At 38.7% G+C, this 11,148-nt stretch overlaps 1 protein-coding gene across 1 annotated transcript in view; it reads right to left on the bottom strand.

Moving 5' to 3' along the window:
* Positions 1 to 206: 206 nt before the first annotated feature.
* Positions 207 to 11,148, bottom strand: part of lmo4b (LIM domain only 4b) — a 15,535-nt gene continuing 4,593 nt past the window's right edge. Inside the window, exons 3-5 of the mRNA XM_079627661.1 lie at positions 6,927 to 7,023; positions 6,400 to 6,555; positions 207 to 3,456 (exon numbers count right to left, since the gene is read on the bottom strand). Coding sequence (XP_079483787.1) covers positions 3,448 to 3,456; positions 6,400 to 6,555; positions 6,927 to 7,023 — 262 coding nt within the window. The 3' untranslated portion in view covers positions 207 to 3,447. The remainder of the gene's footprint in view (positions 3,457 to 6,399; positions 6,556 to 6,926; positions 7,024 to 11,148) is intronic.

Genomic DNA, 11,148 nt, shown 5'->3' with positions numbered 1-11,148 from the left:
AAAAAGATAGATGATATATAGTATATTAAATATACCAAAAAGATTGATGATATACAGTATATTAAATATACCAAAAAGATAGATGATATATATATATATTGATGATGATATATATTTGTGTATACCGGTATGTATGCAATTTCTAAACAAAGCCCTTTCACGTGAGAACATTTTAATTGGAAAAACATGAATGCTGGAGAAATCTTGAATTCATTTCCATTTATTAGGATCAATTTACTCTGGTAATTGCTTTAACATTAGCAGATAATTGTCACATACATGGCCCTCGTGTTTGCAGTTAAAACACTAAATTACTTGAACAGATGTGAGTCTGACCTTTGTTCCAGTGAAACAAGCTAGCTGCTTTCAAGTATCTAAGCTATGTTACGCACAGTATAAAGCGTGTCTAAATATAACTTGAAAATAATGACAATATGTTATAATCATCGCGACCAATGTAATTATTATCACAACTGTTACTTCTGCTGAAATTAGAAGAGCTGTTGTCCAACGCCAACTGTTGTTGGACTACAATCACCTGTTGCTCATAAAAGTATTTTAGAGATCCTGTATCCGTTACACATTATAGCGGCACCATATAGTAAAAATAACTAGAGGACACTTTTAAACTTGAAGGTTAGATGAGCATTTGTACCGATCGGCAGACAACTGTTATGATTTCGCAACGAGACCGTGTCTTTTAAACTCACAAACACACAAAAAAGCATTTGGAGCTCTATGATTTTCCTCTGGAATCATTTGGTTGAGAGTTATTTAAATGTACTTTAGCTTGAGTCTCTCTACAAAAGAGACCAAAAGACATTCCTCGAGTTTTACAAGTGAGGCAAACTCTGCTAAAGCACTTAGGAGATGGCTGTGTTTTTAGACCGGCTAATTTGAATTCCTGATGCACTGAGAAAAAAAGGCAAACTCTTGCACCTGTTATGACTACACTTTCCATGCTGCTTTAATAAATGCATTCAAAGTGTATTTCCACAAAATAACTGTACACGGCGCATCGAGATGTTTTGCGCTCTCATAGCTCTAGTCTTCTTAAACATCTCACTCAACAAGGTTTGAGCAACAGATGTTATAAAATGTGGAAATTATGTTCTCAGCAATAACATATGAACATTGTGTTGCACATTTTCACTTCAGGTCAGTAAGTATATGGATAACAATGTTTTTGTAGCAAGATCTCCTCAACTACACACTTAATAATAAAGGTTCTTATAGGAGAATTTGGCATCGATGGTTCCATGAAGAACCTTTAATATCCATGTACTTTCTGTTCTTTATAGTGGAAAAAGGTTCTTTAGATTATACAATGGGTAACACTTCATTTCGATGGTCAACTTACGAAATAAGTAACTTTATAACTGCATGTCAACTAACTCTCACTATAGCATTAGTGTGCTTAACATCTGCTAACTCTTTTTTGTGATGGTCCTCAAACAGACATTCTATTGACTATAAGTAATTTTGCAACTACAAGCCATTCTACGTTATTCTACCATAACTTAACAGTCTAATAATACTCAAACGAGAGTTAGTTGATATTGTTGCTAAGTTATTAATAATTAGTAGAATGTAAAACAACAGGGTTCTTTCAAGAATTGTTCACTGAAAGGTTCTTTGGGAGTATGTATGACATCTGACATTGCTGTATAAAAACGTTTTGGACCCTTTATTTTTAAAAAGTGTATGAGCTAAACATTATATTCTTTGCGATTTAATGAAGATACAGTTTTAGACCTTGCCACAGGCTGTAATAAAGTGCTATAAAAATGATGGATACGATGAAAGATTGTCACCATGCTCCCCGTCCACCTGTCTGACAACTGAGTGCGGATTATAACAGGGCATTCTGGGAATGCAAATCAGACCCTCTTCATACCCATTAAGTCGAGCAACAGCTTCAAACGGCGATTTGTTCTGCAAATAGCCCATTCAGTCCGGGCCCAAAAAGCTGCAACACCTTTCTCTCCCCCTGCGGTAATTGAATCTTCAAAGGGGCATTTCCACCCCCCTGTCCTCGTCCGCTACAAGGACCGTGGAATGAATAGCATGTTCATATGAAAAGAGAAGAAAGTATACATGTTTATCCATGTTCAATTATCCACCCCGTCATCTGCATTCATAATTACTGCATAAGAACACGGACAGACAATTAAGGGATGGATAGATGGTCCACGATGACGCCATTTTTTTTTTTTTTTTATAAAAAAAGCAGTTTTGCTAATGAGGACCGTTCTCGAGAGAAACTCAGCTGCGATCATACAAATCCTTTGGTCTCCTGATGGAAAATTGGATGTAGAGTGTTCTTTCAGATACTGTACATAATTCATATTGAGTGACAGAGTGACAAGAACACCTGTGATAGATTTAGGACTAACCCAAAGTAAATACATGGTGCTTAAAACACATACAGAAGTCTGCGTACTTCGTCGAGCCTAAAAACACTTTTCACTTGAGGACTTTTAAGCCAAATTTCAAATTAAGAATCTTCGACACAGAAATGCAGTGAACGATTTAAATAGGATTAAAAAAGGAATGTTTTTAATCTCATTTTTTATTAATTAAATACACCATATCGGAGCAAATGTCTCTGAAAATATCACAAATAGATTTCTCTCTCATTCTGCATTTATAGGTTGACAGCTATGAGCTTCATTTTTTGTTTGTTGCGTGATTTCGGGTTGGAGGGAAAGGGAACAGGTTTAGCTGCTGTGTTGTATGTACGGTAGCCACAATGGGACAAAAACATTTACATGCATACATACTGTACATGGTAGTTTTACAAATACACCAAGAGTGTTCATGATTTGATTTCCACAAAAAAGCCACGGATACTTCTTTGAACCCAGTCTTCAGGATTTTTATATCATCCGAAATGAAACACATTCCCTTTACAACATCTAAAATATAGAAAGAGAAGATACCATGTTGTGAAGAAAAGGAGAATAGACAAGGTAGGACAAAAATATAAAGGAAAAAAAGAAAGTCAGTATTCCCCCACTAAATTTTCAAACAAGTGTTATGAAAGCAGATTCAAAAAACGCTGCAGTGGATCAGCTTCGTTTGTCATTTTAATGTCACCCTCCTGTCTCTTTTTACCCCAAAACAACATCCTCCGGCTGGTCTCTCTCTGTGTCAGTCTTTGAGTCCCTTGGGATCAGTTCATGGAGTCCTCAGTATTCCTCCTCATGGGTATTTTCCATCCATGGTTCAGGAGTTTGGAGTAAAGGGCGAGAATTGAATGAAAGGGGAGACTCTGACTATTGCAGGTCAAGGTGAAGCTCAAGCCTGAGTTTGGCGCTCTGGTTCAAAGTAGCGGAGCTTTGAGGAAAGGAGTGGGATGGGGTCCGATCCAAAAGGTCTTTTGTGACAATGAGCTAGGGGCTGAAATGAAGGCACACATCCTGCTTTGAGCAACACCTATACGTCCTAACACACCTGCAGAACAAAGAGAGAAAGAGAAAGAGACCTGTTAGCCACACTTAAACAGAGAAAAAATTACAACCAGTAAATGGTTCAATGATACATTTAGTCAAAGACAAAGAAAAGGAAACATAAAACGTGCCAAGATCTTTGAAATTTATTAATTTGTGCAGCACTTTCAAAAAAGATTTTAATGGAATTTAATGAAAAGTCATGTGGTGTAACTATCAAATAAAAACTGATATAATTTCTTACGCTTTTTCCTTACTTTTTTTTACAAACCTAATTATAATATAAATATATTATATCTTGTCACAAAAGGTCAATTGATCTGATATTTAAGAGACTTATTGACCTTGACACATAGATAGTAATGAAGGTCTGCATGGGTACTCTCTAGGATATTTCCTGTGTATTTTTATTTTTTTGCATGTTGGTCTCACCAAAAGTATGAATCCATGAAATATTAAATAAATGTTTGTTGTTTTACAGACATTAAATTGATGTTCATTATTCATATTAGAGGTGTATTCAAGTTCAAATTTCAAGTGAGATAATAATAATATATATATATATATATATATATATATATATATATATATATATATATATATATATATATATATATATATATATATATATATATATATATATATATATATACATATATAAATGACTATCAGTCTGACAACTTCTCTGAAATCATACAAAATAGCTTTAAATAGAGTCATAAAAATTGCCTCTTAAATAACATACTCCATTCTTTTGTTAAATGAAGACCGCCAGCTCTGCTAAAGCCCCCCCTGCTAAACTTATTGATCAGCAAGGGCTTTCAACCCCATCTGCTGCCCTATTTCCTCTGCATTTTAAGCACATATTGTAAAGTTAGTCTCTTTTTGTCTCATTTTTAACAATGATGTGCCACAGTCCCTAGGGTGCTAAGTTCTTGCGCAGCCGAGACAATTATCCCAACATCCAAGTGCCAGTGTTCTGCTTTCACAGACAGTCATGGCAAACTTTTTCCGCCCTAACATTCTCCTTCCTTTTGTTTTTTAAACATTCAAGGGGGGGCAATTTGCTTTCCGCGTCTTACCTCAAGTTACAAAGGGGTTTCAGGCTACTGTAATAGTAATTGCAAGCCCCCCACGCCACCCCACATTGGAGGGCTAATTAAAGAGACGGAGGCTGTGAAGGTTTGGATCCCCTGGGTTCAGGCTCAGCATGAGAAATGTAATTTGTCTGTCCTGAACAAAGAGATTAGGGAGAAGCCGGAGAGCTACTTAATAAATGAGCATCAAATGTCCTCAGCCGTGGACACGGACAGCACCAATTATGTCACCATGAAATTGCACATAATAAAAACAATGGCTGCCGGACGAGGCCTCCTATCTGTCTAGGGAAGTGTTCATTCTCTTGCGCGTGCACCATTCTGCACTGGCTTGTTTCGGTTCCCAGCTCATTTCTATAGGTTTGGAGAAGCAGGAGAATTGCACAAACCGCTACAGTAAATTTGAGCAGAGAAAACGCACAGCGATATCATACATTACGGTGTATCTTCACTGCAGTGAGTAGCCGAGCTAAGTCTTTCTTAATAACGATTCGAATCTCTCTGTATCAAGCCAAAATACGACTGTTTAAATATCTCCTGAGGACACGTGGACCTTCTCTATTCCTGCTGGTGAAGAGGGGCATCTGGGTGTATTTAAGAACTCTCTCTCCGCTATAATTAAAGCAGCGAGGCCAATATTCAGATTGCATTTTAGCATTAATAATTCAGCTGTTTTCACTACAATTGATGTCGGCACATAAATAAACAATGAGGCCTCATATTTACACAGTGGCAGCCGCCGAGCGAGAGCAGGGAAGAGGAAGGAGAAGGAAATGGAAGGATGGGGGCTTAAAGAGACATTTAAAATTAAGCTTGATAATGCAAAGGCTTTCAATTTGAAACGCAACACGCTCTTGGAGCTAATTTGTAAAAGTGACGATGCCTTAAAAGGCCTCTAACAGAGCACTGAGCTTAATGGAGCTCTTTCCCCCGCTCGCTACATCTCTCCTCAAACTATCTTTTTCCTGTTGAAGGTGAAATAAATGTTCACTAGGAGACTCGACAACTGTCCGATCTCTCCCGTACGAGCTCCCACATCCCCGTTGTCTCTATATCAATACTGATTATGTGTCACTGAGCCGTTATTTTCAGTGCTGCCGAGTGATACAATCGGCTGGTGGCTGACTACACAATGAAGTCTTATTGCAGACGGTCCCAAAGGCGAGAAGAGGAATTAGGTAAATAATTTGCCTCCTTGCCGTCTGGTTTTGTTTATTTAAAGCTTGCTGTGCAGCGTCGGATGAGCAAATAGTCAGACAGAATTGTGGAGTTGAAAACATGGACGAAAATGGGACAGAATGCTTGACGCCAGCTAGCTTTTGTCTTATTTTAAGTCTTGTTGTAAAAATTAGACTAGATTTAGATATAGAAATAACATAAGATGTGTTTTTTTATCTAAGGAGAAAAGTGATGTAGTTTGGGTAAATATAGATTTGTGTTCACAGAATTTGACATGGTTTACATCTTGTGGAACACTGCGAATGGATTATACATAATTAGTATTGAATATGACCGTGTCAAGGTTAGGGAGGAGGGAATCATTTTCACCTTACCTGTCCTGTAACTAAAAAGATCGAGTTTGCTCTGATCTCATTTCAGCAAGTTAACAATAATTGTGATAAATTAGCTTTCAGCCAGGACGAATTACGCTTGTCTCCCAGACCTGACTATGGGAGCTCAGAATGATATCTGTTCCTTAAAACTACATTATGTAAATAAAACAGATATAAGAAGCAATAATTGTGATAAGTTAATGACTGAATGGCGTGTTTGGATATGAGGATATATGCTAAACCTATTATCAGAAAAAAAATCGGAAAATTTGATAGCAGAAAGAATGTGGCTCTCACTTTCTGGTCAGGCAGTAGAGGGTTAGTCTGCAGTGAACTCAAATGGCCGTTGATGAGTGCTGTGGGTCTGTCGTGTTCGCAGAACAAGCTGCCGTTGATGTAGTGAAACCGGTCACCAGGGACAAGCCGGTTCCGGCAGGTAGAACATGTGAAACACTGCAGGAGACAAAAAAAAGGACTCCATTACCCACAATCCTCAGTGCATTCCCTGCATCAGATCTCTGATCAATCTCTGGAAAGGTTAAATCATTATATTAATTTCTCATTATTTCTTCTCAAGAATCTACATGCGCATTTAATACTGACTAAAATTCACATACAATATTTTTGATTTGGTATCAATCATATGCTAATATATGTATTATATATATATATATATATATATATACACACATACACACACGCAAACACACAACACCATAAGACAATAATTGAAAAACAGACTCTATGGACTGTGAAAGGATTCTGGAGTGCAGTGGAGCATTTCATTTTAGAGTAGCAGTGGTCACTTAAAGATTAAAGGTTACCTTGAGATGGTAGACGTTTCCCTGTGCCCTCATAACCAGTTCACTGGCCGGGATGGACTGACCACACGCGCTGCACGCCCCACTGTTCCCAAATAACCTGTGAAAAGACACAGAGACATGTTAGCAAAACAGTGTGAATGTTAGAGCATGATAGAAATTACCATCAGTGAAAAGTGCCAAAAAATATCATGAACAAAAAAATTAAATGAATAACTACGAACAAAGATTATTCATTAAGATAGTACAAAATGCGGGGGAAAAAAATATAATTTTGTGGGCAAAGACAAACATCATAACACACATTTCATACCATTATCTCATGACCAATATCTCCTTCATTGACATGATCTATTTTCGCTCACAGTGTGACCTGGGCACACAAATTAAATCTGTTTGCTTTAAAGACTAAAGTCCTCACTGTATTGATGACACTTTAAAAGAAATACATTTCAGTCTTTTCTTTAAACAAACCGATTGAATAGAAGACTTGGAACATATAACCATTAAAAAGTTGGGGGCTGTTCAGATAGTTTAATGTTTCTGAAAGTCTCTCATGCACACCAATGCAGCATTTAATCAAAAATATAGTAAAAACAGTAATATTGTGAAAGTTGAATTGTGAATATTCAGCAGCCATTACTCAAGTCTTCAGTGTATATATATATAGACATTTTGGTAACATTTAACCATAAGATTTCATTTGTTAACATTAGTTAGTAATTAGTAATAGTTTAGTAATTAATTATAACAACTAATTAGTAACTATATTATTAAACATGAACCAACAATGAACAATACATCTACAGCATGTATTAAGTCAATGGTAATTTCAACATCTACCAATACATTTTTAAAAGTTGTATTTGTAAGTGTTCCAATTTGTTTGTAACATTACAAATGTCTTCACGGTCACATTTTATCAAGCCTTGCTGAATGAAAGTATTAATTTATAAAAAGTAAAATTAAAAGACACTTTTGAATGGTAGTGTAAATACTGTAGCGTGTGAGTGATTTTTATAATGTTTGATTTTTTCTGGGGTTTTTTTTATTATTATTGGAGATACAGTCACCATTGTATGGAAGAGAGCAGCGTTAATATTTTTCAAAACTTCTCTTGTTGAGCTTCACAGTTGAAAGTCATATGGGTCATATTTAGAACTATTTAGGGTGAATAAATGAAAGAACCATCAAATGATTGGTGACTGACATTTTAAATAAAACACACTGGATGCACGTGGTCCTTATTAACACCGACACTAATGAATAGTTATGTGTGCATCAAAGAGGTTTGTTAACCTGTTTAGCCTTGTTTTACTGTAACAATGAAATCCTTGCAAGGACAGGTTAAATCATTCCAATCCTGTACCCAGGCCTCCCTTTCTCCCTCTCTCAGTCTCTCGCTCAAACACGCAAGCAGAACAAATTACATCTTCAATATTCTGATGTAGGAAAAATAAAATCATAGTAATATCAGCAAACCAAATGAAAAAATCCTGCATCCTGTCCTCCAAAAGCCTCTGCCACTGGGACTAAGTATTACCTTTGGTGTTCATTTTTTTGCAACCTAATAATAACCTAGAACATAAGCAATCAGGGCCTAAGAATATTTGATTGTACATCTAGGCGAAGACACAGCGCATTTGCCATTAGGACTCAAGCGAGTGCTCAGTCACCGCCGCCTTTCCATTAGAAACCCTCGGCTACCCGGGTTGATATATAATGTGCATGGGTTAACCTTTTCAATCATGGTGTCAACACTTTAGATTTGCTTCTGCTCATCTCTTTCGTCTCTAACCTTCCCTCTCTCTCTCTCCCTCCCTCTCTCTCTCTCAGTCTCTTGATAATGAAATGCTTGCTCCTGCTTCCTTTCTATCTGCCTTCTGAGTCCACAATTTAGATTACTTCATCTTGCCGAGCAACAAACTGAATGAAATTTCGATTTGAGCAGAAAGTAATTTACTGGGATCTGGACCCATTTGTCATCATATCTCACTGGCTGTTTGCTCTATCACTGCACTTTTCCTATGCAATCAAATAAGACCACAGCTTCTGACAAGCTCCAGAGAGAGAGAGAGAGAGAGGGGGGGGGGGGGGACTATGAGGAAAGGAAGCAAGAAAGAAAGAGACTGTTATAAGGACAGAGGGAGAGAAATGGGGAAAGGCCAAAAAAAGGATAGAGAGGAAAGGGATGAAGGAAACGTTGCAAGCGTGTTCCACGTGTACACGGTTACAGATTCAAGGATGATTGCGACCCTCAGAACACTTTCAACTCATAAACCGATAATGTGCGTTGTGCGGATGCCGATATAGCATCACTACACACATGAGAACATAGCATTCCGACATAGAAACAGCTGTCGTCTATGACATTTTGCATATGCATGTGCCGTTTATTGAGGGCACTACATGACGAGCGAGTGAAGCTTTAAGAGTTTCTCTTCAGCGGCGGATGTAGAGTGAGGAGGGGGGGGAGGGGAAAACAAATTTGGCTGTGGCATCGATTGGAGCAGCTCAATCAAAACTCAATTTCAAACGTAATTAGCTGTAGGCTTGTGACAACAGCATGGCTTCAATGGCGTCGATGGGCCAGTCATGCTAGGCAAATGTCAGGGGTGGTGGGGGGGGGTGGGTCTTTAAACGCTGCAGTTTGATTCACCTGTAAAATGACATCTTCCCCCGGCCTTGAGAAAGCAATCTGCCGAGCCGCGACGTGTGCTTGATTCGACAATCCCAGAGCGCTCGCACCTAAATTCGCTCACAAACACGTGTTATTTGGGATCTGGGCTCTGAGTGTGCTCCCCTTTTAATTGCCCCGTTGTCTTTCAGAGAGAAAAAAGAAAGAAAAGTAAAGCATCTCCAGGCAACCTTTTTATTTTCTTGCCGCTCTATACGCAGCGTAGCAGGTTAATTATTTGAGCATGGGATGGCTGCTGATAGCATTTGATTTAAAGGCCTGAAGGCTTTAGGTGCTCAATTAAGTTGCTATCAGTCTGCTCCTCACCTCTAATGGTCTCTTTCACCATTGAACTCTGGTGCTGACGAGGGGAGCGATATCACGGGTCACCATAATTAAAGCCAAGGGACTCTTTAATTGCATTGACACCACCAGTTTTGGCTTCCTTCTTCTCAAATCAGCCTCTCCTTTGTAGTTTGCTCACTTTCTAGGTATTCAGCCCTTTGATCAATCAGAGGAGGAGGATTTTGTCAGCGAAACATCGCAGAATGCTGATTTATTGACTTGTCTCGGAACAGGCGGAATAAAGAAGTGGCTACAATCTACGACTGTCTTTCATTGCGAGAGCAAGACAAGAAATCTGTCTGCGCTCCATAGGCGATGTCTAGAGGATTTAATTTGGATACCGACTGTGAGGTAAAATACAACCTAGCAGGGCTGTTCTGGGCCATCTGGCAGAAGCTCGGCCTCTTAAGCGGAACCTTTTGAGTGGAGTGATGTAAGTTGGTACAACAATGATTTCTGCAACACAGTCCATTATAAAAATGCCTCTCAACATTAGCAGCCAAAGCACCTTAAAAGCACCGGGCCATATTGATACTTAAGTAGGGCTTTGCATAATGGCAATGTTACATTAGGGAGAGAGGGAGAGAGGGAGAGAGGGAGAGAGAGAGAGAGAGAGAGAGAGAGAGAGAGAGAGAGAGAGAGAGAGAGAGAGAGAGAGAGAGAGAGAGAGAGAGAGAGAGAGAGAGAGAGAGAGAGAGAGAGAGAGAGAGAGAGAGAGAGAGGGAAGGACGGATGGGACGGGCAGGGGGAGATTTCACGGCAAAGAGAACAGGAGAGAGCGGGGAGGGTGGAGGGAGCTGAAAGCAGCCAAATGACACTCGGTTAATTCAGAGTAACAGATCTAGTCCCAAGTGGATTGAAGGCCTTGAATTAATTCTGTTATGACAAATCAAGATAAACGTTTCCCCTAAATTGCATGCGATTTAATTAATTTCTGAGATCCAAGTATTTCCTGGCTTAATAGTTCACATGCTCCCGTGCTGTCATAGTGCTTGAGTGTGGGCAGACTTCAAAGTGATATTAAATAACCAACTATTAGATTTACCTAGCACGTTCTATTGGAAAAGTGCCATTTAATTACCTGGCTCTATTCAATTAAAAGGACAGTCTCCCCCCCCCCCCCCCAACCTAATGGTCACATGATTGCTTACTCCCCAAATTAATCTCTCTCTCTCTCTCTCTCTCTCTCTCTCTCTCTCTCTC

Source organism: Phoxinus phoxinus (genome assembly GCF_949152265.1).
Source record: "Phoxinus phoxinus genome assembly, chromosome: 11".
Lineage (NCBI taxonomy): Eukaryota > Metazoa > Chordata > Actinopteri > Cypriniformes > Leuciscidae > Phoxinus > Phoxinus phoxinus.
The sequence above is the reverse complement of the archived record's forward strand: the minus strand, read 5'-3'. Positions and strand labels throughout refer to the sequence as shown.